This window comes from Carassius carassius, chromosome 30 (genome assembly GCF_963082965.1).
Source record: "Carassius carassius chromosome 30, fCarCar2.1, whole genome shotgun sequence".
NCBI lineage: Eukaryota > Metazoa > Chordata > Actinopteri > Cypriniformes > Cyprinidae > Carassius > Carassius carassius.
Window position 1 is genome coordinate 4,941,826 of NC_081784.1, and position 27,885 is coordinate 4,969,710.

At 37.3% G+C, this 27,885-nt stretch overlaps 1 protein-coding gene and 1 non-coding gene across 3 annotated transcripts; one reads left to right on the plus strand and one right to left on the minus strand.

The window, feature by feature from the left end:
- Positions 1 to 1,559: 1,559 nt before the first annotated feature.
- LOC132110454 (insulin-degrading enzyme) lies at positions 1,560 to 21,074 on the minus strand. 2 transcript variants are annotated; one of them, XM_059517075.1, is made up of 25 exons: positions 20,950 to 21,074; positions 19,686 to 19,870; positions 18,112 to 18,319; positions 16,954 to 17,123; positions 13,124 to 13,246; positions 12,674 to 12,786; positions 12,231 to 12,393; positions 11,944 to 12,036; positions 11,760 to 11,851; positions 10,984 to 11,064; positions 10,475 to 10,578; positions 7,927 to 8,029; positions 7,497 to 7,619; positions 7,305 to 7,387; positions 6,378 to 6,522; positions 5,952 to 6,062; positions 4,804 to 4,924; positions 4,634 to 4,725; positions 4,243 to 4,354; positions 3,756 to 3,923; positions 3,317 to 3,589; positions 3,180 to 3,241; positions 2,544 to 2,616; positions 2,385 to 2,452; positions 1,560 to 2,218 (listed from the first exon to the last, which is right to left on the minus strand). In XM_059517075.1, exons 2-25 carry the CDS (start codon positions 19,843 to 19,845, stop codon positions 2,123 to 2,125), a joined length of 2,937 nt encoding a protein of 978 aa, XP_059373058.1. In that variant the 5' UTR covers positions 19,846 to 19,870; positions 20,950 to 21,074; the 3' UTR covers positions 1,560 to 2,122. The 2 variants fall into 2 exon arrangements, with proteins under 2 accessions (XP_059373058.1, XP_059373057.1); XM_059517074.1 differs by lacking the exon at positions 20,950 to 21,074 and adding an exon at positions 20,621 to 20,805.
- A 5,227-nt stretch (positions 21,075 to 26,301) lies between these two features.
- Positions 26,302 to 26,373, plus strand: trnah-gug (transfer RNA histidin (anticodon GUG)). The gene has a single exon. It is a non-coding gene; the product is annotated as a tRNA-His (tRNA).
- The last annotated feature ends 1,512 nt before the right edge of the window (positions 26,374 to 27,885 follow it).

Here is a 27,885-nt window from a genome sequence, read left to right on the forward strand (position 1 = left end):
AGTTCACCCCCCCCCACACACACCTCACCTCACAAAATTAAATACTCAGCCTCAAGTCATTCCAAACCTGTATTTTCTTTATTTTATGGAACAAAAATATCCAAAAGGTCCATGCTGATTTTTCCATTGAAAGCATTCAGTGACCCAGAACCAAATAAATGATAGTTCATACAAAAATAAAAACACATCACATGAAGGCGAGTAAATGACTATTTTCTTTTCGGAGTAAAATAATCCCATTAAACTCACAAAGCAGAGTTCTTTCAGTAATGTGCATACTATCATATAATACTTTATTTTCAATTTTAAAAGTTTTACAAATTTTGATTTGCTTTTTACCATTTTTATCACAATATTTAAATTTAGCTTTTTAACCAATTTTAGTAAACTTTAGTAGTACCCCCCAAAGTTTCCCCTAATATATACTGTATATATTTTTTAATTTAAAGAGTTTAACAACGAAGCGATCAATTCTCTTCAAAAGATTTGAAGTACAACTCAAAAGGACTACTTTATTGGTTCTTTTTATGCCATTTTTAAAGATTGACAGTCACTTTAAGTGCATGGAAAAGAACTCACCAAACTTCTTTTTCCATGAAAGAAAATGTAATACAGGATTGGAATGCCATGAGAACCAATAAAATGATTACATTTACATTTCTAGATGAACTATTCTTAACTAATCCTTTAAATTAAAAAACACAAAGCACCAAAACCAATGCAGTGAGATGCCTGAGTATATTCAGCTTTTAGTGGTACAACCAAATTAATCTAAGAGGCTGATATCAGATTGTACAGTTTGTTTTGCCGAGCATGAAGCCGTATTCGTTATTTTGATGGAGGTGATAGGATGGTCGCAGAGTTTCTAAAAAATGCAGCATAGAGTTGATTTGATACGCCTGAGTAAGTCCAGAATACATTTCAGCACTAAAAACACAAATGATGTTGAAGACTTGGCTCAAGACAAGACGAACACACCTGAGATGAGGAAAAGGAATGAATTACAGACCAACATGATGTTCTTGTGTCAGCGCAGGTATATTACAGCCTTTAAACACGTCTCGGGAGGGTTTTCTGAACACAGACCAAGTCTAGATCTCGTTTAATCAGTTTCTTGGAACCAAGCTGAAAGTGTGTGAAGAAAAACCCCTAGTATAGAGTTTAAGACACTAGTCATAGGTCCTGTAAGTCACATTATTGCTTGTGAGGAGTGCATAATCACAAGTCAAGACAGATGTTAAAACAAACCCAGTTAAAGGGGATTTCAGAGTCAGTTTCTCATAACTTCCTGAAAGTGTGGTCATGTGGATATCATTATAGGGGTGAGTTAGAGCAAACTATGCATCTCGAATGTATTCATGTAAAATCGTTTGAAAAACTAGTTTGTGTCAAACTTAATTCAAATCAAACAAATATCTTAAAACATTGTGTATGGTTTTCACAAACAATTTACATAATTGATGTTTCATGAGAGGAATCTTGAGTTTAGGTCAGATGAACAGGGTTTCGTGTATATTCTGAACTGCTTAAGGACAAAGTAACAAATAAACAAATGAAAATGATATTAAAAATGGTTTATTATGAGATTTCTTCAACCGCAATTAAAATCAAAGTCCATCAAGTAAACCACCTTGGATTTGCAACACTATCCTTAAAGATAAAACTCTGTTAACATGCACAGAAACTAAAAACAACTCAAAGCAAATAGTTTAAATTAAACTTTCTAAAAGGTGCCAGAAAACCTGATCACTCATCTTAAGGCCAGTATTTCATTTCAGGAGACTTAACTTGATAAATGGCACAACAGCTTTCTTGTTTAACAGTGGTGTAAATGAAATGAAACCGAACAATGAAAAAGTTTGATCGTGGCCAGCGAGTGATTCCTATGTTATAAAGGAATACAAATTTTCTGACAGAAGCCATGTGAAAAACATTGTATGTTTTTTTTTTTGTATCTATGAGATATCAAGTGTGCATGTCTCGCGTAGAGCACAACTAAAAATGCTGCAAGCAGCACGGTCATGGCCCTGCCTGCTTACACACACACACACACACACTCACGCAAAGACAACGACGTTACTGGCTCCATATTTGGGCATCTCTGACAATCCCATGATGCTGGTCACAGTTTGGCAGCTATGAAATTGATGTGAGGTTTGGTGAGAGGGAACAGCGGCAGACTCCTTTTGAATTCAGTCATATCCTGAACCAATGACGGCTGAAACAACACAATGAGTCATTTATTTATTTTAAAGAAAATGCAAGCAGTACTTGCTCATGCAAAACTATCCACCACAATGTGCAGATTTCAAAAGTTTGAGGCCATTAAATATTGCATATTCAAAAATGCATATTGCAACTGTACATATACATCTATGCGATACCTGCGGAAGTGAAGGGGCAGGAGCCAGATTGACGTCATTTTGAGCAGGAAACTCTCCAACCACTGGACCTACAGGAAACACGTGCTAGAAATAAATGAATCTGCCCTGCTGCTACTGCAGTCAGTCCAATCAAAATGGAAGTACTGTGCAAGTACTTACAGGAGTCCATCTCTCTAGACAGCACATGCACAGACACTTTGTGTCTTCTGGGAGCATCAATGGCCAACAAGTCCTGGAGAGAACAGACATGATGAATGAACCACATGACTAGAGGCATTCAATATTTGGAGATATGTAGATAAATTATTTGTGTTTGCAAGTGCTGCATTTAATTGAAAGTTAATTTAAATTAATCCTTTGGAAACTACTTCATATACACAGACTTAATTCAAACATGTTGTCAACAAATTAGCATTAAATGTGCTTGTTTTATAATAATATACAATAATAAGTTATATAGTTACATAGTTACAGAAAATCTGAATCTTTAAGCATATAACTGACAGCAATGGTCTCACTGAAATATTGGCAAATGCCGTTGAGATTGGCCCTTTTTGCATGTGTTTGCATACTGAAATGTGGTCTATTTCTCATGCACCTGCTTTTACAATGTTGTACTCTGTGTACAGACTTTCATTCAACACAAAAATAAATGTGTGTGGTATGAAAAAGTCATTTGCACAGAACCAAAGCCAAAATCCTAACATTATTGTTTTGCTGCAAGCATGGACAATTTCTTCAGGAAATGCAAGTGTCAGCAACTGTTTCAACAAAAATATTCAGATCATTACCAACCCTGTAAAACTGCATAATATGTTCCTTTGTCAGTGTCTTCAGGTAAGCCACTTCAAGATTATCTAGATCAGAAAAGACAATGACATTAAAACTACAGATACATGACGCTAACACAAGTTCATTTCGGTGACTCTCACCCCTGTCGAAGTTGTACTGTTGGGAGATGATTTCTCCCCAGTACTTGGCACATTCAGCCGCCAGCTTCTTGGGTTTGTCAAGACGGCGAATAGCCAGTGCCTGGATGTGCTTCTGAAACGCTTCCTCCCCCATCTCCTCCACACTCTCCTCCATGTTCTTGAGGAAGGCCTCCACTCGAGACTCCAGGTAGTGAGGAGCCTTTTCAGACTGGATGATGAAACGCAGACCCTGCACTCCATTAGCTCTGCGGGGGCCGCTGAACACTATGTAACCTGGACGGTCAGACACATAGAAAGAAAGAAATTTGTTTTTAAGAGCAGTGGGAGCAGCAGGAAGAGTCTGTGTGCCTAAACTGAACTACCAACTACTACTAATTATATCGATAGACAAAAAGAGAGAAAACTGTATTTCCACACACAACTGAGAGCATTGAGTTACCCAGCTGTTCTTTGGTGCGTAGCGTGTTGAAGCATGGCTCAGAGATGATTTGACAGAAGAGCTCCAGCAGCATGTTCTCATGGGTGTTCTGCATGTCAGTCTGATAGTAAATCTCGATTCCACAGTTATTATGAACCTCATTCCTCTGCTGGTAAACATACCAACCACCTGATAACCACAGAGAACTGGACTTAAACAAGAACCATAACAAACACACACACACACACACATAAAACAAGCACAAATATCATAGACCTTAAATTTCATTCAGATTTAATACCAGTCTTCATTTCTTAATGACTAATTTCACAGTATTACTGTTTTTACTGTATTTTTGATCAAATAAATTCAGCCATGGTGAGCTTTTCAATTACAGTAACAATTTCAACCTTTCGAACGGTTGTGTATACTGATGCAGAGCTCAGATTTGAGAGAATGTAAGACCATCTTAGATGTTGCATGGAAGTTTGTGGTGCTAAGGACTTACCGTCAGGTACCTGCACTTCCCTGTAGCGAATTAACTGACTCGGTAGTAGGGGTTTAGTGTGAGCATGCTCAATGAGAGTGTCCTCCAACATTTGCATCATGCCCAGAGCAGACTGGAGACAGGAGACAGACAGTTAGACAGAGCACACTGCTCAAATCACTAACCATAACAGGTTCACAAAAGCAAAATCTAACATTACATCATGTTGTATCAATGTATGAGCCAATTCAATTAATTTACAACTAACAAAAATGAGAACAAAGCAATTCAAACATGAACCAAAACAAAAATGGTTAATCTTAAATTGTTTCAACCCGTCTCGAGATAAAACCTCACGATCTCCACCTGCCTTTTCTGTACGTCATCAAGGAAAAATGCTTTTCATACAAACCTGTTTAGTGATGTTTCCATGCAGCAGGGCTTCAATGTGTAACCGTGACAACAGCTGCGGTATGAACGCCTTCAGTCGAGGTAACGTCACATCTAAGAAACAGTCACAGCATGAACACATGCAGGAGACCATTGCGCTTCCTTTCACAGAACAATGATAGAGCTTCGTACCATCCAGAGCATCTCTGAGCTCATCTTTGGTCCAGGCCAGCTCAGTCATGAGCAGCCGCAGGTAATACATGGCATGCTGGTGAGGTTGTTCAGCACGGAAATTATTCAGAGACCTCATATACTGAAAAAAAACAAAAAAAAACACAAGTTTCATTTAGAGCTGTTATAGAGCATATTTTCTCATGGACACGGATCAGAAAACACCAAATGTCTGACTACCAGGCCCATACGAATCCACAGATATTTCTGCTAATGATGCATCAATATCAGCAATCAAAAAACAATTCAGTGTTTCAACTGCAGAAATACAGCTTGTAAACAAAGTCTCCTTTAACTTTATATGTCCCTCAAGAAAGCCATTTAAAGTACATAGTTCATTTGTTACCTAGAAAAAAAAAATCTGTACTGTATTAGATATTCATTAAATTTGTTATTCGCATTGTGTTACTCGCTCTAGGTTGCAAGCAGAATGTTTTAAGCCTCACTCACGCAAATAAAAACACTATAATGCTCTCCTCCACTTTCTGATACAACCAGACGTGTCAAACCTGACATGTCAATAAGCTCTTCACTGATGCTGCACAACAACGCGTCATGCAAATTTCCCACACAAGTTGAAATTTGTCAGTTTGTGTGGAAGACACGATTGAGGCAAATACTGCGTGTTCGCAGGCAATCGCGTCACCCAATTCATTAAGAATTTACATCTGTGCATTGACATTGTATGTAATCTACTCATGAATTTACAGCATTTACATTTTGCTTTTGATGTGCACACACGCCTAGCCTTGTTAGAACAAACTGTGGTTGTAATATTTTTTTTGTTTACATTAAAATAAAAATAAATTGTATTAAAAGGTTGATTTAAAAACTGCCTCATGCACAATTTAAAATGTACAACATTTTAAGTAGAGTGCTATAAATATTTATTACATTTTGATTATTAAATAAACTTTCGGTTTTGCCTAAATGTAAAACTTTAAATTTTGATTTAGGTGTAAAACATGGTGAACTGTGTTAAGAAGAAAACACAAATTGGCTTGGAAATGGGGAAATCTACAGAGATTCCTGTGAGCATAGATTTGTGACAATAAATGTCATCCGTTACTGTAAAAGTATATTAAAGAGTATGTGTGTGTGCCTCTTACCGCTTCCTTAATGATATCAAAGCGCTTCTCATCGATCTGAAACGTGGCCATTTTCTCAATTATCTTCTTCAGCAAGATGTGTTGTTTGTCATTATAACCCTTGACTGACAGCTGACACACATAAAGATGCATTGAATATTTATGAGAACGAGTGATAAGAACAAAAACCGCTCAAGCACTTTCATCTTTCATTGTTTTGATTTTATGAAATCTGTAACATTTAAAATGGAAGACACTCTATGAGACAAACATACACAAAATTCAGCACAGATGCATGAGCTACTGCAGAGCAGACTAAAAACAACATTTAAAGTTACATGGGTCACATCTTCAGACAATAATCAATGCAGTGTGTGAAACTGGACTGGCCTCCTCATGGGAGTGGCATGTTGGAGACCGTGGCATTGGGGATACTAGCATACTTACATACATCCCATAGACAGTATTCTGAAGGTCATAGCCCAGGCCGGCTAGCTCGGCTGCATATGCATACTCATTCAGGGAGTCCTTGAGTAGCTCAAGGTACAAATACGCCATGTTACAATGCAACGGGTCCACGTATGCAAACGGGCTGTGGAAAGAATGCAAGTGATAAATCCTGTCACTTATAACTTCAGTACGAAGGGTTAATCTCTGAAAAATGTAATTGCAGTTCCTTTAGAGTACCGTATTTTCCGGACTATAAGTCGCACTTTTTTTCATAGTTTGGCTGGTCCTGCGACTTATAGTCAGGTGCGACTTATTTATCAAAATTAATTTGACATGAACCAAGAGAAATGAACTAAGAGAAATGAACCAAGGGAAAACATTACTGTCTACAGCAGCGAGAGGGCGCTCTATGCTGCTCAGTGATCCTGTAGTCTACACTAAGCAGCATATAGCGCCCTCTCGCGGCTGTAGACGGTAATGTTTTCTCTTGGTTCTAAATAAATGGCGACTTATAGTCCAGTGCGAATTATATATGTTTTTTTTCCTCATCATGACGTATTTTTGGGCTGATGCGACTTATACTCCAGGCGCGACTTATAGTCCGAAAAATACAGTAGTTAAAAGGGAATTTAAGAGGATTTAAAAAAATGCTATTTCAATAACTTTAAAATTAGCTTAATTGGTCGTAAAAAAAAAACATGAGTGCTGGGGAGCAAAAAGAAAATCTGTAAAACCTGAAGAGCATTGATGAACAATTAACAATTTTACATAACGTTTTCAGGTGAAACAAATATATATTTTTAAATATTTAATTGTAGAATTATTTTTGCAAATAGTACTCTACCACTAATAATTGTTACCATTATGCAAAATACAACTAGATAGACAAATCACTAGAATATACAGTTTTTATGCTGAACCTACCTGAAAAACTCAAAGTTTAAACAAGCCTTGGGTAGGAAAAACTTGTCATCCTGTTTGAACCAAACTTTGCTCATTGCTGTATCCTTAAAAAAGATTGAGGAAGACCAAAAAGTCAGTGTTTGGGAGATTTTTAGTAAATCAGTTAAAAGATACTCAAAGTACAAATTGTATTTAAGAAAAAAAAAACAATACCTTAATCAAAGTGGGGATAGATGGGGGATCCTTCTCTAGAGGATAAATTTCAAAGTTTGTTGGAATGAATTCATTCTTCATTGGCAGTTTGAACTTTCCATTGAGGTTTGCATTTTGCCATTTCTGAAACAAAAAGGCAATAATTAATTTTCTCCCCCAAATTATGGTAATTACAGTTTCCTAGAGTTTAAAGTTTTTACAAAATCAAGCTGACCTGTGTATTTCACAGCTTAGCCAGTCCCCTTTGATCAAACATACAGTGCTCATAATACATGGATCGCCCCTACAACCTTTTTAGTTACCCATCCAGACATTCACCACTAGTCAAAATTCTGAATGAAAATGAAAATAAGATTTGTATGTGTACTTGAAAAAAAGAAAAGAAACCACAAATGAAATCAAACATCTGACGAAATCAAATGTGTCTCACCTTAATAGCCTCATCAGTAATGGCTTCCTGTTTATACTGCGTGCCGTACCACTCCTCAGTTCGGTCCGTCTGTCCTTCAAATGATTTGGAGACAACAGCGACCCTTAAAGAAAAAAAAAAAAAGAAAAGAAAAAAAGTGAAGCTTAAAGATTTGTATGATCATTGCGCCAGACACAGCATGACATCGTCCATTTCCCACAACTCCCTTGGGGAAAATGGGCCATGCAATTTTGCTGCAGTAAATAGATTGGGAATTATGGTCATTACATCAGTCAAAGGTTTGAGTTTCCCGGAGCTTTTCAATCTGCTGTGCAGGGCTTTAGATCAATGCACCATTTCTGGACAAATTTAGACCATTCTGATCAATAGAGAACTTTTGACTTCTGAACCTGAATACTCCTTTCAGAATTGGTCCAAATCACACAAGGTTACCTGCAGGATAGAGCAGTTTCACCACCTGATGCTTATTGCACACAAAAACGGCAAGTAAAGCTTAGATCGGGCCCAACAAATCAAGCCCGACCCTACCCGAGCCTGAGCACGTTGTGTCCGAGCCCGGCCCGACACGTTCACTGTAATTATGAGCCCGATTTAAACCCGACCATTTTTAATATGTGGGCCGTTATAACCAGGGGCGGTGCCAGATATTGTTTTTTTTTTTTTTAACCGCAGGTGCTGCTGTGGTAGATCATTTAGGCTACGGGGGAGCTGCGCAGTTATATATATATATATATATGCATGCCGCATTTAATGCACGAGACAAAGCCAACACATATGTTGTCACTCCCTACGACTAGTTTAAAATGTTTCCATACCTAAAGTTAATTCTCCTGTTTTAATTTTTTTCTTTGATTCTTCAAGCTCCATGTTGCACTTAAGCTACTGAATAGTGCAGCACGCACAGCAGGTGTGATGCGTCACGCATGCGAGACTGCGAGTGGACGAGACGCTGCGCATGACACGTGACGTGCTTTATAAAGGGCCCGACCCGACCTGGCCCGAGGACGGTGGCAGGAAATATCGGCCCGACCTGGCCCGCGGGTCAGGCCCGAGCTCGGGCAGAGAATCTAAGCTCTAACGGCAACGGCTTTTATTTAACTGGTGCTACACAATTTCCAGCACTATGAGAGCACAGATCCTTTTTTAATTCTACTGGAAAAACATACGTTGTTTACAAGGAACTGGGTTTCTAAAATATGCACTCCTGAGGAAGACCTAGTTGGTGGATTTGGCAACATTCATGAACACTCAAGTTAAAATGTCATTTTGAATTTTGATAAAACCCACTGCCAAATGTCACAATAACTGTTTTAAATATAAATATTTTAAATATGTTACAGATTGTCTCCAGCTGTCTAAGTTGCCACTTATTGGGCAGAAAAGGCTAGATTAGATTTTCACAGATATCTGACTAAATCTAAATATCTATGTGAGACTTTGGTCATCTAAAGTTGCAGTGCTTTTAGCAAGGTCAGTGTAGTAGCCAAATCACACAAGAAGAGATGTGACAAGCAGTAAATCACCAGATCTGAAGTACAAGTCTTTATCTTGATCAGAATAGTTTAGAAATACTAAGACAAAATAAAATACAGCAACCCTAAAAGGTCTTCCATCCCAAAAACAACACAAGAGAAGCAATGGTATGGGGGTTGAGATATGGTTCAGAGACAAAATGCTCTTTTAAAGCTGGAAAGGAAATTGCCTCCATCACATTGGTGAGAATCTGAAGTGGGAGTCTTTCAAACACAGCAAGAGGATCTAGTATCAAAAAACACTTCAAAAACAGATTTAAAAAAAAAAAAAAAAAAAAAAAAAAATATATGAATAATCTGAATCCCGTTTGGGCCTAAGGAGCAATACATTAAAGAAGCTGATATTTGCTTTGCACAGGTTCAAAAGCACATTCAGTAGGTCTTTGAAGAGAGCAGCCATCCGGACGTTTGTGTTAAAATAACCTCAACCTGAGGGGGACACTAAACAGCTTTCCGATCTATCCACATTTTTTATCATGGGTAACACCAGCGACAGTGTTTGTTTAATATTTGGGAAATACCAAGGGTTCACACAAAACAAGGGGAATCTGCTTTAGTTATTATGCCACCCACAGTTGTAACCAGCTTCCAGTAGAGATCAGATGTGCTAAAACATTAGCCATTTTTAAATCTAGACTCAAAACTCATCTGTTTAGCTGTGCATTTATTTAATGAGCACTATGCGAGGTCCGAACCGATTACAGTATATTTTATGTATTGCACTGTATTTTATGTAAAACCATTTTCTATTTTTAAATTGTCTTAAATTCTTTAATCAATTTTTAAATAATTTTCAAAGCTTTTAAATTGCTTGTTTTACTTTTGTGATTATTTTTCTTTAAGATTTTTTTTAACCTTCTATTATGTAAAGCACTTTGAATTACCATTGTGTATGAAATGTGCTATATAAATAAACTTTGCCTTGCCTTGAATGGATCCCAAATAGCACTGCTTTCTTTTACATGTTTGCACATAAAAGTGTGTATGTTACAAAACTGAAAGACCACTGTGCTCACCTGAAATTCTCTGGTCTCAGTTTATCAAGCACCATCTCGATCAGGTCTGGCCTGAACTCCTCCAGCAAGTATTCTGCAGCCAAGATTTCCTCCAACGGATAGTACTGACACAGAAAGAAATGGGCATTATCTATTTTTTTCTCCAAAACAATCTGAATGATTTATAGCTTTTAAATGTCTTTAAAGGTTTTCATTTATACAATTATTAAATATTTTTTAGTATCCAACCAGATCACTGGGTACTGCAACCTATAATATAATGCACTCAACCTTAGATTTCCAAAGTTACACAACACTGTTCGATTGGTATATTGATGCATATTATTCCAAACATAATTTCTGAAATAGACAGACTGCAGTATACTGTTGCATGCTGTACACAAACAGAAAATAATTCAAATTAAACACTGGCCTTGATCTCCTGACAAAAAACAGAGCGGCACCCTGATGGCACAAGCAACTGTAACCATGGTGACAACCTTTTAAGGTCTTTCATGACAGACACCTACATGCAGTAGTCCAGCCACTTTAGACGTGTAGCCACGAGGACGTTCCTTATCCTTAAATCTGAAAGCCACGGTGTTCAAATCCTGCAAAAACAAAATGTATAGACCAGTCAGCGATGTCCTAACCATAGTGTCATTGTCAGTAGCACTGTATGAAAATTCACCTGGTGTTGGTCATAGAGGTTTGAAACAAGATAAAAGCACATAATGAATTTTAATTATTGGGTAAACCAGTCCTTAAAAGGGCCCAATGAAATCAATTTTATCTTTTCACAAAATCTTTTTTTAAAGGTAGTTAAATTTTTTCTAGCTTGCCTTTCAAATAAACTGCATAAAAGAATTTAATGAATCCTTTGAAATGCAAACAAATTTAATTTTATTAATTTTTCATTACTCGGCTAAATGTGCCGCACAATAGAAGTTTACAGTTAAATAACGGATAAAATGTAAAAACATACATTTTGTACTCCACTTTTCTGCAACACTGCAGTTTTAGATTTATGTTTTTTAATTAAGCTGCGAGGTCATGGCGTGACAATCGATCTTCTATTGGTCACGTTTTCACGTCATAGGAATTCTCAGGTCAGAGATCACCAAACTTGAACTTTGGAACAATTTTGCATGAGCTTGCGTTTCCACTCACCTGCATGCATATGAATGGAAGTCAATGGAAAGTGTAGTGTTTACACAGTAAATTCCATTTCTATGACTGGAACTCACAAATCTTTCTACACTCTTTGCATTGCACGACTTTACTTCATGAACAAGCATGTTCATACCTTACACTCCTGAAAGACCCACTCTTGAGGGCCTTCTGTCCGCAGCTTCTGGATATACTGGAACATGTGGAAGATGATATCCTCGACATGCACTAGATACACAGGAAATACAACTCAAGCCATTAAAAAAAAAACAGTGACCAGCACCAACACACACACACACACACACACTCCAGGTCCTTACACAGCCCCTCTTCTGTCAAGTCCACATTAATAATGAAGAACATGAATCCCCTGGCTCCTTCTTTCTGGCCTCCGACTAGCGTGTTCACCCATCCTGAAGAGAGAGACAGTGCATCCATGAATCCATGGACACAATAAATGGCTGAGATCTAAAATGTATGCAACCAGGCCATTTTACCAGTCAAATGCTAATTTGATGTCTTACTGGCAAATTATCTTAAATTTTTTGCACACTTTATTATTCGGGCACTCAAAGAAAAAGTTCCTATTCCTGACAAACTCTCTCACCTTTAGCTTTGAGCTCAGACAAAAGACTCCCTGGACCCTCATGTCCGATCAGATGGCCCAGATAATGACCTGGATTTGATTTGTAGTACTTCTGCAGGTCTGGGATAGGGAAGGTCACATACAAGTTTCTTATGTCCTTGATAGGCACGACTTTATAAAATTGCTGCGGGGAAGAAAGAAAAATGTAGTACATAAGAGAGTAGTAGAGAACATTCCTTAAAAGAAAAGGAAATTGTGCTACAAAAAATGCAGTAGAATTATCCATTCACAAACTCAAAGGACATTAAACCTTACTGAAATCCAAACAGTAGTGTACGGTTAAAGAAAGTAATACTTTTAGTATTAGTAAAAAGGGTAGAGCATAATATTAAAAGGTCAATTCTGATGGATGCATTTCTGTCAGATGTCACCAAGAAAAAGCAGGTTTAGAGTTTAGATCTCACCCTCAGGTGTTCCTCCTGGAAAGGGTGTGATGGGAATTCTGGGAGAGGGACATTCTTGTTCTCAACCTCTCCAAAAAGCTTCACTACCATAGATGTCAAATCATCCAGCGACTCTGGAAAAAACATGGAGACACAATGTTAAACTTCAACTGAAAACTTTATCTCTGCACCTTTTATAAAACATACTAGTCTATGCAAAAACAAATTAGGATTCATTCATCAGAATGACAAAGAACAAGGCAGATCTCGTGAAAGTGTCAGAATGAGACCAAAGTGAAAAATCTGCCGTGCCTTGAATGGAGCTCACAGATCATTACATTTACTGTCAACTACATTTACGTACAAAAATCGGATTCATTTTTTGCTTTTTATTAAACAGAGTGAATGTGAATACTGTGAAGATTTACAAAAGAAATCGATTTAAGGTTGGTTATGTGGCCAATGACTGACCTCTGCCCAGGACACACAATCCCATCAAGTTGGAGGAATAGTAGGTGGAGTGAAACTTGAGCAGCTCCTCACGGATATCAATGCCCTGTTTAGATGGCCTAGTCTCAAGGGTTAACTTATTGCCTTAAAAGAGACAAAAAAATTATAATAATAATTTTCACAAAACACAATTTAGTGTAAAACAACCAGCACTGATAAGAATACAAAAGGACAGTCAATAGGCACATTACATTTGGTACCCAGAGATGAAGACAACTTTAAATTTACACACGCTTCACCTACAGCTACAGACCTGCCTGACTCAAAGATGAAGAAAATGAACCCTTGTTCGCTTCGGAGCGTTGCCATATGAATTCAAGCCAAGATCTGAGGGTGGCTGTTCTGATGGTGGTGTTCAGATGAGTTTTATCTTTAAACTGTTGCTGTACCATTATATGAGTTAGGGCTGGACGATTATGGCCTAAAGTCAAAACCTCGATTAATTGAACACACTACCTCGATTACGATTAATGAACGATTATTTTGTTTCTGTTTTTTTTGCCCTCATAGTTCACTTACAAGGTTTGTACTGTAAACAGGGCCATAGTTGGGTTTTGCGGGGCCCGGTTCAGGGTGTACCATTGGGCCCTGTTTGAAAGTGTTTAATTTGTATGTTCGTTCTGTCTATGTGTTCATCAACATGCCTGCCACGTCCAAGAATGCAACGCGGCACCCAAGCCCTATTAGTTTTGGTCACTTTAAGAGACAATGAATGCATCCAATATAATATACATTAGGGGTGTAACGGTACGCAAAAATCACGGTTCGGTACGTACCTCGGTTTTAAAGTCACGGTTCAGTTCATTTTCGGTACAGTAAGGGAAAGAAATGCAAACATTAAACTGCAGGTTGTTTATTACTATTTTTAAATACTTTTTAATAAAATATATTTAAAATAAAAAAAGAATAAGAAATAAAATACTGCTGCAAAGTACTCCACTAAATAAAATACTCTCAGTCTCAAACCAATATCATAATAAAATATAATGAAAAATATAATAAATAACTATGATTACAGTGCAGCATTACCAATCCCAGCTTGTAGGCTTGCTTCAGCAGAATCGTGCCTGACGCGACGCTGGCGCGCTGCTGCTACTGTAGGTGACATAGAGGGAGACCGCTGACAGACCAGGCTCTTGTCTTCACGACAATAATATCTATACTTCATGTTGAGCATAAATATAAAGCCTACTGATAAAGGACACCGTCAACAGTATTGACGGCAAAATAGACTATGTTTGACAGGTGCAATATTTGAAAATCAATAATTATTAATTTATTTTTAAAATTACATTTATTTCTGAATTTATGTCAACCTATAGACTTTTAAACATCAAAGTGTCATGAATTAATATGTATTTGTGTACAAAATGACATATAAACATATTTTCCTATTCTATTTTGCCTGGAAATGCTTTCAACACGCTTGCGTGTCGCGTGAAAAATAGGCGTCGGTTCTATTTCTAGCATGCACGCGTTTTCCGCGCGGCCTGAGATGCGTTTCTCACGCAGGCAGTCTGCAAGCTCTAACCTGTTAACATGGGAGCCGAATTAAAAACAGACACGCCACGCAGCTGAGACGCTTGCGCCACGCATCCAGTGTGTCGCCGGCTTAGAATCAGCTGCAGGGCGGGATTTGCGCTGAACGCGGAGACTTCCGCTACTTAAAATGTTTGTTTGGATACACAAAAATGTACTTATGTTCCGCGCACAAAATATTGCATTCTGTCATTCAGTACACACGTGCACCGTACCGAAAGCCCTGTAACGAAAGGGTCCGGTATGAATACATGTACCGTTACACACCCCTAATACACATACGATTTTTTTCTCAACTGTTTACTTTAACTTAAGACATAACTGACAGTTTTTTCGAACATACTATCCAAGACGGGTATTTTCACATATTTTTAATGTATTTGTCGGTACAAGAGCAAAAACAGACAAATTCAGTGTTCAAGTGTTTTGATACGCCTCTCTCTGCATGAGCCCTGAACACCAGAACACCACGGTGCTGGAGTGGGCTCTTATACATCCTTTTCTGTTTGTTTAAACTGCGATTTGTTTTTGTTCATTGAGGTGCAGGAGGAACTTAAAGGAGAACTTTGCAAACGAGAGGTCAGTTCAGTGTTGCTGTCTGTGAGATGCGGCTCTCTCTCCGCGTGCGCACCGAGCACAGCGCGCGAGTAACCAGCTACTCAGTTCAGCTTTCCCGCGTCTTGTGTTTGAATGCTTCAAAGTCTTTTGAATGGTTACATTTGCAAGTGGCAAGGCTTAATAACACGTGAAAATGATACGCTTTCGTGTCGACACGCAGCAGCGTTCTGTCAACTGTCCTGAGTGTCTTTTTAGACTGGCCTCAGCCAAACGGTTGAGATCGTCTATTAAAGGTGGGGTATTTTTTCCTATTGAAAGAACGATCATAGCTCACTATCAGCAGTTATTTTATCTATGTTCGTAACATTTCTTACATATTATTGCATGGTGTAAGAGATAAATAAAGATTAAAGGTAAACAGTACCAGTACGAGTGATTGCGTGTGTGAATTAGTCATACCGTCTCTATATTATTGTGAAGCTGGGGGTTGTAAATAGCCTAGTTCCTTCAAAAGTAGAAAAATATGCTATAATAAGTTTTGAGATTCTAAGATACTTTAGTGATAAATCACAGGACAGCGATGACAACTGCGTTCCTCTGTGCGCATGATCTTCACAGCTATGAGTTTTTGTGCCACAATGCAGCTGCGTGAACATGGTAGCTCGATATAATAATACAAATCAGATTGTTTAATCGCTTGAATGTCCAAACCATAAAACAAACTGACAACTGACAAAGTTTAGTGAAGACTCATGGCTCACGCGCCATCACTATGGGTTGAACCGGCATTCACCTCCGTGTTTTGCTTTTATGCCACTTACTGGTAGAATCATGTGGCTACACACGCTTTTAAGGGGGAAGTATTAACAGGAAATAACCGAAATAACCGACATGGGAAAATTACGTCGGTTAGAGGTTCTAAATTTCGGTTTCGATTACTTTTCGATTAATCGTCCAGCCCTAATATGAGGTGTATATGGTATTAAGGCCAATTCTCACTGCACTGACAGACAGAGACAAATGGCATCAAACATTGTTGGGTTTTGTCAGATCAGTGTGTTGCCCATCTGCTCTTATGAATCTATTATGAATTATAAAGCAGATTAATCCACTGATTATGGATATTGCTTTAAAAAAAATATTCATAAAAAATATCCAGTGACATTCCGTAATGTAAACAAAAGTTAAAAAATATTACCTTTGGCTGCAATGCTCTTTAACATACACATCTGTTGTACAGCAATTTAACGGACTGAAATTTGTCTTACATCAATAGTTGTATTTTGAACTCAGGTTTGAGCTAAAGGCTGATGTAGTTACCAATAAACATTTGTTTGACAGCATTCATTTCATCAATTGAATGAACAGTTTTTCCTCTGAATGCAGCTGGTTAGCATTAGGATAAAGGACAGAACATACTTTTTTTTTTAGTAAGTAAACAAGCCTTATATAACTCAAGGCTGCCATCATCTGGCTATTCTGGGCACAATAAATCTCCTCAAAGAAGATTAGGCTAAATTGATCTAGACATTATCCACCATCTTTCCACTGTCCTACACTGAGAATGAAGACAATTACGGTACACTGTGATGGGAAAAAGGCATGTTTCAAATCAAATCTTAGGTCTTCAAACAGAAATGATGGTACAGTAAATACATGAAAGAGATTAAATCAAGCATGAAGCATTTCCATACCAGTGCCAAACTTGCTAAAAGGATGTTTGGGGTTCCCAGTGGCTTTCTCCAACTGAAAAAGCCGCCATGCGTCATTCATGAGGTTCTTCTCGTGTTCTGAATCCACTGCATTTACCTCTCGGTCCTTACAGCTCTCATCAAACAGCGGACAGAGGAAGAACTGGGCAAATCTACAAGAAAAAGTCAGTCAAACAACATTTAATGCACCATTTAGATTAAGTCTCTTTGAACAATCAAATGTTATCCTACAGCTGTATTTATACAAATGCAAGATATTTGTATAAATAAAAGCTTAAATAAAACACATACAACTGCCATGCAAATAAATGTACACAGTGACTAACACTGCTGCAATTGACATGGTGATCTGCACTGTTGATCATAAATATGCAAGAGGAAAAAAAAAAAGATACATTTCAAATAAAATTAATGCAACAAAGTCCTAACTCCTCTATAATCTGGCGAGTATGATATTAAAATTGACAAATGGCAAGTTTAGGTGCACCTACAAACTAGAGTTTTAGATGCATCAAATCTCATTTGAATCCAATGACTTCAAGAAGGTTTGTGCACTGCAAAACATGCAGTGCAGCTTGCAAAAGTGACATTCCGTACAGCAAACAAAAGTTAAGAATATACATTTTTTGCTACACAACACATTTACATACATCTGCTGACCAATGAGAATGTCAGAGAGGCAGGTGCAGGTGTCCTTTCAGACATCCAATTGGCTATGTGTCCGACTGATTTCAAACGGTCGCTCATGTCTGATTGGTTCATCTTTTTCCACACCCTCAAAATGTATCCTTCACATTCCTAAATGTCAAACACGTGCAAGATGCTTTCTAAAGTGTCCATTGTTATGTTTGCAGAATTCTGAGTCATGATCCAAATTTTGGTGATTAATCAAGAATCATTTAAATGTTTCAAATAAGCAGGTTGTGTTCTGGGTCACATGAGCAGGTCCCAGCAACTTGATTCCTCCTGGGCATGTAACTCTACACCAAAAAGCATCGTGACACCTGAAGTTTTGAACCCGGTTCACCTTTTCAGAAGTTCAAACAGCACACACAATAACTCTTCAGCATCTAAAAAGACCAGCACTCCAGATGGACCTTTAATAATTCATCAGTTTATCTTTTTTTTGTATTAAATTACCTGTCCAAAGCCCCTTGTAGATGCTCATGGGATACATCAAAATAGTAATTGGTGTGCTCTCCACTGGTGAAGGCATTAGAGCTGCCGGCGTGCTCACTCAAAAACTGACTGTACTCGTTCTCTTTGGGGTACTTCTCAGTGCCTAGAAACAGCATGTGCTCACAGAAGTGGGCCAATCCTGAAATGTTCTCGGGATCTGACAAAGAACCTGCAAGATAGTAAGAAGAGAAGAGAAAAGCAGGAGATTAAGAAGTGCAAGAAATACCGCTCTTTTGCACTACGACACAAAAAGAGCGCTTGACAAACTTGTAAATCGAGCTGGATGACAACAGTTTCCGACATATTCAAGAACCTCAAGTTAAATCCATAGTTGCACAAAGGTCTGTATAAAGGTGAGCTACAGTATTAAAGGCTTTAAAACACTCAGACAACCAGCTGTACCATAATATACTAGTCAGTCACACAGGTAGGCTTCCAAGTCTTTAGGCAAATCCATTTAGTTAGTAGCATGAAGAGTAATAAAATAAAATGGATAAAAATAAAGTATGCATGAACACAAATGTGTAAGTTGTTTGCAAAACATAGTTACTCAATTCAATAGGACAATTAACACTAGAATAATTTACAGCAAATCATCATTTCAATTCTCTGTTGAAAATGAATGTATTTTCAAGAAACAAATTATTGCAAAACAAAGAGAATGAATTTGCACAAATCCCCTGCAAAACATCGTTACATTGAAATAAATGCAGCAAATTTCACAAACTGATTTATGAACGATTTAACCAAATTCTGCTTATTTTTCATAAAGGATCACTGAGAGCATTGTGTGATTGTCTAAATGATTGACTCCATTTGTTAAGCTAGTCCTATGGTCTTTTTTCGGATTGAAAATGCATGAACAAAGCCTAGCCTAGGAAAAGAAAAAAAAAAATGCATGACCTCAATGCACTCAAATGTGATTCTGGCCTTATCAAAAAGCTCTTTTAAAATGTAATAAGTGAGCATTAAAGAAAAGCAATGAAATCTTTCTAATGTACATCTCTTATTACACACTTCATTCAATGGATGGTTCTTTAAACACTCTTGCTTTATAAAGTTACTTGATTGCTAAACGCTGCACTTCCTGGCATCAATTAAACCCACCGAAACATCTGTGCTCCAGTTGTAATTCAAATCAATTGATTAAAGTTACACTTATATTTTCTTAAATAAAGGACTGAAAAGATTCAAAGTGACAGGGATGCTTTCAATGACTTGTGCAGAGTGGTCTCTTCAGAAATAAAAACTATTATGGGTTTCTCTCTACAACAAAGACAAAACCAGGACAAGGGCAGCTGCCAAGGTCTGAACTATTAAAAGCTGCTTTCTGTGAAGTGGAAGCTATTAAGAGACAGAGGCAACCCAATCAATTCAGATAAAATGCAGTTATTGATGGCCAATAAGGAAGACTTGAGGCTAAGATGTCCCTCAGGTTAGTAATAAATAGTCTGCACTAAAACAGAAGGGAACACAAAAAGTGGAGAAATGTGTGCAAAAATGGAGCAAACAATAAATAAACTCTTCCGGTTTACCTATGTGGACATCCAGCGCGGCTGATGATTTGTCAGTGGTGGGGTCACTGATGAGAATGGCTTTCAGCCCATTTGTAAACTCAAGTCCTCGATACTCCCGTTTGTCTTCTGGAGAGCGAATGATATCACTCACCACCCTCTTTACAGCCGAATCACTCATTCTGACGGACAGAGTGGAGACAAGTCTGGATAAAATAAAAAAAGACAAAATTAAGAGATCAGGCATTATCAAACTAACTCTTTAAGAATGACTTCCCCTAAAGAGAAATATCAAAGGGCAAACACACTGAAAACTTCAGCCCCAAAACTAAAATACAGCCAAAAGACACAATCGAATTAAAACGTCATTTAAATGTTACCCTTTAATTCAAATTAGGCTTTAATCCTTAAAAGGATTAGTTTAGCTAGTTTAGTTTAAAGGGTTATGACCTTAATCTGATTAGTTTATCCGATTAGTTTATTTGAAACTTAAGTTCAGTCAACTAGATTAGTGGTTTAGTTCGAGTGCAAGTTTAGTCTTACAGTTTAAGCTAAGCTTTAATGGTTTTGTTGTAAATTACATTTAAAGATTGTCGTTTAAGAGCAAGTTGAGGACTTCAATTGAGGTTACGTTTAGTACACGGTTTAGTTTAAATGCAAGTGATTTAATTATGAGCGTAAGTTATATTTAGTTTAAGTTTAGTCCAGTTTATACAGTCCAGTCGGCTTCCATCGTTTTCGCGCGGCTTTAAGTTTTAAACGGACTTACTGTTGGGCTATACAAAAATCAACAAGAAATTCAAGTGACTTACACATTTTCATAATTAAAATGAAACCATGTTGAAACATTGTATAATACTCTACCATAAGCTAAAGCTCTCGCGCTCGACGCCAGCGTAACGTTACCGGGCCGCCGCTGAACGAACGAAATCACAAAGCATATATTCGACACTTACCAAGTAGTTCGAATGAAAACTGTGGAAAATAACATAAAATCGGAAGATAATTTGCTGTAAAAGCCAACCGGCTAACACATTTCTGCATACTTCAGTATTGGAAAACAAAACTGCCGAAGACGCCAGGGCGCCATGATTTCTGCAGACCTAACCAATCCACCTCAGATCAGCCGCAAGCCGCTTTTACGCGCCATTCATTAATGTACAATTAATATGATAAATTAACTTATATATATATATATATATATATATATATATATATATATATATATATATACATGTATACATATATGTGGAACATGTATTGATATCAGAAATGTTTAAAATACCCATTTGTGTCCCTGAAGCACTTGGAATTGCTTAGTCACGCCTTGCTGACGATTGACGTTACGAAACAGACCACACCCACATCCGGGTTTAGTGGCGAGCATGTTGATTATTTAAAGAGACATCCCTGATTTAAGAGTCTAGCTCTCTCTCTCTCAATTTTCAATATCAATTTAGGTGTGCTTTATTGGCATGACAAAAACTGTACATTTGTATTGCCAAAGCAGTTGCAGCTGGGCTGCTTACAAATAGTGCACATATGTATTTACAGAAAGAAAAAGAATAATAGTAATAATAAAATATATAAAAAGTATTAACCATGTAGTGCAAAGTGAATTAGTGTATGTGAATGTATAAGTTAGAAATAAAATAAAATAGAATATGGTATTAGATTTACAGAGGCAAAATATACATCTAAGTAATACAATACAGTAATATGGCATAACATAATCTACATGTGATGGAAACATCAGATCAGGGCAAGGTTGAGTGTTTTCTCTAATATCATGACAGGAAGACACATATTGAGCAGCAAACACACAGCAGTTCTTGTGTTCTCCTAACAGATACGGCAGTTTCTCCTGGTACGGAAGGGTTTTTTATACGTCTGATGGATCTGCTGTATTTTATCATAGAACACTGTCCGTATGTCCGTGTATTTAGGGCATTCTGTTAGGAAGTGCAGTTCTGTTTCCATCTTATTCAGATTACAGTGTAAACACAGTCTCTGTTCCGCTGGCAGCCATGTTTTTCTGTGTCTGCCCGTCTCTATCATCAGCTTGTGTGCGCTGAGTCTGTATCTGGTCAGCGTGCTTCTCAGTTTCTTCTCTGAAACTGTGTACAGATACTCTGCCATACTGTACTCTCTCTTTAGAGCCAAATAGCATCGCATTTTACTCTGTTTTTCTGTTTGGGTTTGCCAGTGAGTGATGTAATTCTGTTTGATTTGTGCAGTAATCTGATTGATTCTGATGTGATTCAGAGCATCAGTAGATGTTAGTGAATCATCAGGACTGAAGCTCTGGATCAGCTGAGGGAGGGGACTGCTTTCTTTGCTCTTGGTGTTGCAGGGCTTTATAATGATATGATTGGGGGTCACTGAGTTTCAGATGTTTCCAGAATTTAATTGCCCTTTTTTGTATCTTTATGATTAGAGGATATTTGCCTAATTCTGCCCTGCATGCGTTATTTGTTGTAGGCCGGTGCATGTGTAATATGTTTTTACACAGTTCTGCATGCAGGGTCTCAATTGGATGTTTTTCCCATTTGGTGAAATCTTGATTTGGATTGGTCAGTGGACCCCACACCTCACTGCCATAGAGTGCAATGGGCTCAATTACTGATTCTAATATTTTCAGCCAAAATTCTAATAGGGATTTCTATAGGACATTTCCGTTTTATGACATAGAAGGCCCTGCGTGCTTTATCTCTCAGTTCACTCTCAGCATGATTAAAGTTTCCTGTGGATGTGATTTTCAAACCCAGGTAGTTGTAGTGTGATGTGTGTGTTATCGGGTTAGTGCCTAATGTAAATGTGTGTTGTGTTCCGTGGGATCTGGATCTTTTCTGGAAGATCATGATTTTGGTTTTCTTCAGGTTCTACAATATACATCTTTTTTATATTTTATTCTTATATCTTTATTGTTTACTTTTATTTCATTCTTACATAGCTATATTTATGTATATTTTCATCTGTGTTGTTTTCTTTAATAATTGCACTGTCCATGGAGCGGACCTGACTCACATTTCACTGCTGGTTATGTATGCTATATATAATTTGGTATGTGACAAATAAAACTCTTGAATCTTGAAATCTTGAATCTTGACTGTCAGGGCCCAGGTCTGGCAGTATTGTTCTAGCAGGTCCAGGTTCGGCTGTAGACCTTGTTGAGTGGGAGACGGCAGAACCAGATCATCTGCATACAGCAGGCATTTGATCTGTGAGTTGTGTAGGGTGAGGCCAGGGGTTGTGGATCGCTCCAGACTGCTCGCCAGTTCATTGATGTAAATGTTAAATAATGTTGGGCTTAAGCAGCAGCCCTGTCTCACACCATGCTCTTGGGAAAGATACCTTGTACGTTGGGTGCCGATTTTTATGCCACATTTACTTTCAGTGTACATTGATTTTATAAACTGTTTTATAAACTGTTTTATTATATATGAATAATATATGCCTATCAGCAGTGTTGAGGAGTAACTAGTTACATGTAACGGCGTTACGTAATTTAATTACAAAATTATTGTAACTGTAATTAGTTACAGTTACTAAGAAAAAATGAGTAATTAAATTACAGTTACTTATGAAATTTTTTACGATTACAAAGGGGATTACATTGGAATATTTACACACATCCACATACAGATTTAACTGATTTCTTTTCCAAATTGCACTGACTATTCTGAGACATACCGCCCTAATAATTTCCGGGATGCGGAAATACAGTCTGGTTCGTAGAATCCAATCATAAAAACGGAATGCCTAACGCGGACGGAATATGCCACATTTTGGATGACTAAATCAAAAGTAGGTCAGTACACTTGAATCAAAACATGACATCGACTAGTGTCTGTGAATATAAAGCCCCAAAAATGCAATATATGACTTGCACATTCTGCGTGTCTGTGGAAATCAGGCGCGGACTGGACACCGGGAGAACCGGGACAATTCCCGGTGGCCTGGGAGCCAATTTTGCCCCACTATTTAATATCATTGTTGTATAATTGCCTGACGAATGTAATAAAGCGATCATTTGCGAATCCGCCATTTGATAATTAAATCTCTAATAAATCATGAATTGTTAGTGATGACTCGCGCGCTCTCCGCGCCTCCGCCAAACGGTTTGGATCAGACTCCGAGTAATCAATGCGAGAGAGAGAGAGAGAGAGAGAGAGAGAGAGAGAGAGAGAGAGAGAGAGAGAGAGAGAGAGAGAGAGAGAGAGAGAGAGAGAGAATAAAGTGGACAGCTGGAGCAGAGAAGCAGAACTACTGTTCAGGGTTTCAGGTCAGTTTCATCTGTAAAGATGCTTTTTTGTCTTTGTTTTTTTTTTATTTAATCAAGCAGCAGCACGTTGCTCATCAGTCATCACTCAAAATACTATATAAAGCACATCATTATTATCTCTTGTAATGTTACAGTAGTAATTTAGCTGAAAAAAAAATCAGATTTTTTTTATAGGTTTAGGGGGAGCTACGACAGACAACAACACAACCCTTACGAAAATTAACATTTTAATATTTAACTATAAATCCAGAGAAAATGGTTACTATTGTTAAACTGTGATAACCAAAAATGTAAAATTATTTTACAAATGTATTTATTTAAAAATAAATACAAATCCATTTGCAAAAAAAAAACAAGGTTATTTTACTTTTATATAGGCTAATAAAAGCATGGTATTTTTTTGTAAGGGAAAAATATTACTTGTGTACAGTATTAGGATTTTTCTATAAAGATATTGTAGTATTTTAGAGTATTGTATTGTAAAGTATAGTTTTGTTCAATCTTGAGTATTAAAGTCATGAGAGAGATGGATAACAGGGCAAAATAAAGAGACTGAAGAGAAAAATGGAAGTGAAGGTGCAGTTCAGGAGAGAACTTTTAATTATTTTGCATGTCCCCAAATTAAAGATTTAAACCTTTTTTATGTCAGGTCCATACAAAAAATAGTTTTGTCCATGAATTTGTTTGTGTGAGTTTGAATTTTCCAGTCTGATTTTTTTTCCCAGTCCGCCCCTCCTGTAAATTAATGGCAAAGACATGGTTTCATTTACTACACATAGGCCTACTGAAGCTCGCAGTGTTTTCAACCTCTGCCATCTCAATATAGGAGTACACGAGCACATAAACATAATTTCTAGAACTGCTTTGTGTCACTTCATGTGCATTTTACTTATTTTGAGAAAACTATCATCCTATACAGAGAGACAGCAGTTTAAAAAAAACACCAATGTTTCAGGAGTTTATTACACAGAATACGTCACATGCTTATTAGATAACTGTATTTAAGTTGATGTATATGCTTTTATTTATTATTCTTTAATTTTCACAAATTTAGAAAAGTAATCAAAAAGTACTCAAAAGTAATTAGTTACATTACTTTAATAAAGTAATTGAAAAGGTTACACTACTATTACATTTTAAACAGGGTAACTTGTAATCTGTAACCTATTACATTTCCAAAGTAACCTTCCCAACACTGCCTATCAGAGGTTCAGATCTGAGAGATTTACCCTAGTGCTCAGTGTTATTTTGTAATTTAAATTTTTGTTTTGTTTTGTTTTAATTGAGTAACAATAACATTAAACATGCACTTTTGTCAAATACAAATACAGATACTAGTGAACACTATACATTTATGCGTAGCCTATAAAGTCTGGGATCAGTAAGATTTTTTGGGCCTATGTTTTATAAAGAAGTGTCTTAAGATTATCTCATCAAGACTGCATTGATTTTATCAAAATAAAGGAAAAAAACCCCAGTAATATTGTGAAAAATTATTGAAATTTAAAATAATAGTTTTCTATTTTAATGCACTCTAAAATATAATTTATTCCTGTGATGCAAGACTGAATATTCATCAGCCATTACTCTAGTCTTCAGTGTCGCACATGATGCTTATTTATTATCAATGTTGGAAACAGTTGTGCTGCTTAATATGTGTGTGTATATATACAAACACACACAGAGAACCTGTAATATGTTTTCAGGATTCTTTGACGAATAAAAAGTTAAAAAGAACAGCATTAATTTAAAGTAGAAATATTTTGTAACATTACACTACAGTTCAAAAGTTTGGAGTCAGTATTTATTTATTTATTTTTTGTTCTTTTTTTAAAGAAAATAATACTTTTATTCCGCAAGGATATGTTAAATTGTTAAAAACGGAAAGCAAACGACTTGTGTTGTCAGAAAAGATTTATATTTTGAATAAATTCTGTACATTTTATTAATCAAAGAATCCTGAAAAAAGTATTGCAGGTTCCAAAAAATATTAAGCAGCACAACTGTTTTCGACATTGACAATAAATCAATCAGCATATTGGAATGATTTCTGAAGGATCATGTGACACTGAAATCTGGAGTAATAATGGTCAAAATTAATCTTTGTATCACAGGAATTTATTATATTTTAAACTATATTAGAATAGAAAGGAACAACAGTCCCAATGCTGAATTAGTGGTGAACTTACACTCCTACGCACACACACGTTTTGTTTTACAGCTGTTCATCGGTATGGTCCGTGAAGCCTTTACATTTTAAGAGTAACTCTGAAACACAACTACTATAAAGTTAGCTGGCTTAACAATCATGCCTCCAAACTTTCACCTCTAGGCTCGTCCTGTACGTGGCTCGCCGTGATCGTATAGTGGTTAGTACTCTGCGTTGTGGCCGCAGCAACCCCGGTTCGAATCCGGGTCACGGCATTTTTTTATGCGGAATGTTCCCGAATTCGTTATTACATATTCTGCGTAGGCTACTTAAATAAATATTGTCGAAACACAGCGGTTGTTAAAAAAACTCGATTAAAAAGACTGACCCTTCTGAAATCTGACCTATCACGTTGTGTTCCAAGTGACGTCGAACACGAATCCATGTAGTTTTAAACACTTCCACTAGGTGGTGATATAAATTTACTGTCTATGGTGTGAACCTACTTATCCTTGATATGAGCCGAGTTTTAAATTCGCTAGTTTTCAAAGTTATGGTTGTTGTTTGGGGTGTATTACCAACTATAATAATAAAATATAATGAAAGCAGGATGATTCTTTTTTTGTCTTTTATGATTTTATTACCACAGATATGTGCATATGCATGCATGCATATATATATATATATATATATATATATATGTATAATCTCTTTACTGATCTCATGTAAACCGTGTGTGTGTAGGGACGTCTGTGTCTGGTGGTGACTTACGAATACACACCAACTCATGGAGACTTGTGTTATGGGGGGACCTAAATTAAGGTCCCATTGGTACAGGAGCTTATAAATCATACAAAAATAGTTTTTTTTTTAGATTGAAAAAAATCACAAAGTTTACTGTGAGGGGTAGGTATAGGGTTGGTGTAGGGCGATAGAAAATACAGTTTGTACAGTATAAAAACCATTACGGATATGGGGAGTCCCCACAAGGATAGTGAATCAGACGTGTGTGTGTGTGTGTGTGTGTGTGTGTGTGTGTGTGTGTGTGTGTGTGTGTGTGTGTTTGAGTGAGTGTGTGAAGCTTGGTTGAGTTTGATCACCATCACACTGGACTAACCTTAAAGTGAAAAGTGACATGACATTCAGCCAAGTATGATGACCCATACTCAGAATTAGTGCTCTGCATTTAACTCATCCAAAGTGCACACACACAGAGCAGTGAACACACACACACACACACACACACCCTGTGAACACACACCCGGAGCAGTGGGTAGCCATTTATGCTGCAGCGCCCGGGGAGCAGTTGGGGGTTCTTGCCTTGCTCAGGGGCACGTAAGTCATCTTATTGCCCTAAGGTTAGGAGTCAAACTCTCTAACCACTAGGCCATGACTTCCCAAAGGTCTGATAAGCGGCGATCTGCCTGTATGAAGCTGGATTAGCAGGGTAGCCAGGTAAATTTCAGTTTAGTTTTCACTAATCCTGGCTTGTAGGTACCACAAAAGTGGCTTGGCTTTTTATTGGCCTTCATTGTCATAGTAACTTACACTCCCCAGCTAACCTGCTCCAGGCAAGTATAGGTCTCGGCAGGAAAGTAATGGGAGTTACCAGATCAGGGTGTTTTTTTTACACCATTATACCTGACCTGATTGGCTGACGTCATAGTGATGGTAGGTTTAGGGGTGGGGTTAGGTAAGGGGGATCATTTTGATTGCATGATTTAGAAACACCCAGCAGTTTGAAAACACCCACAAGGTCATAAAACCACTTTTGCTCTGCAGAGACC

Coding starts and splice junctions, on each gene's coding strand:
- LOC132110454 (XM_059517075.1), bottom strand. CDS start 19,845: ATGAGTGATTCGGCTGTAAAGAGGGTGGTGAGTGATATCATTCGCTCT. Junction 12,037..12,230: donor GTCTGAGCTCAAAGCTAAAG/GTGAGAGAGTTT, acceptor CTCTCTCTTCAG/GATGGGTGAACACGCTAGTC. Junction 7,388..7,496: donor CTATCCCCACTTTGATTAAG/GTATTGTTTTTT, acceptor ATCTTTTTTAAG/GATACAGCAATGAGCAAAGT.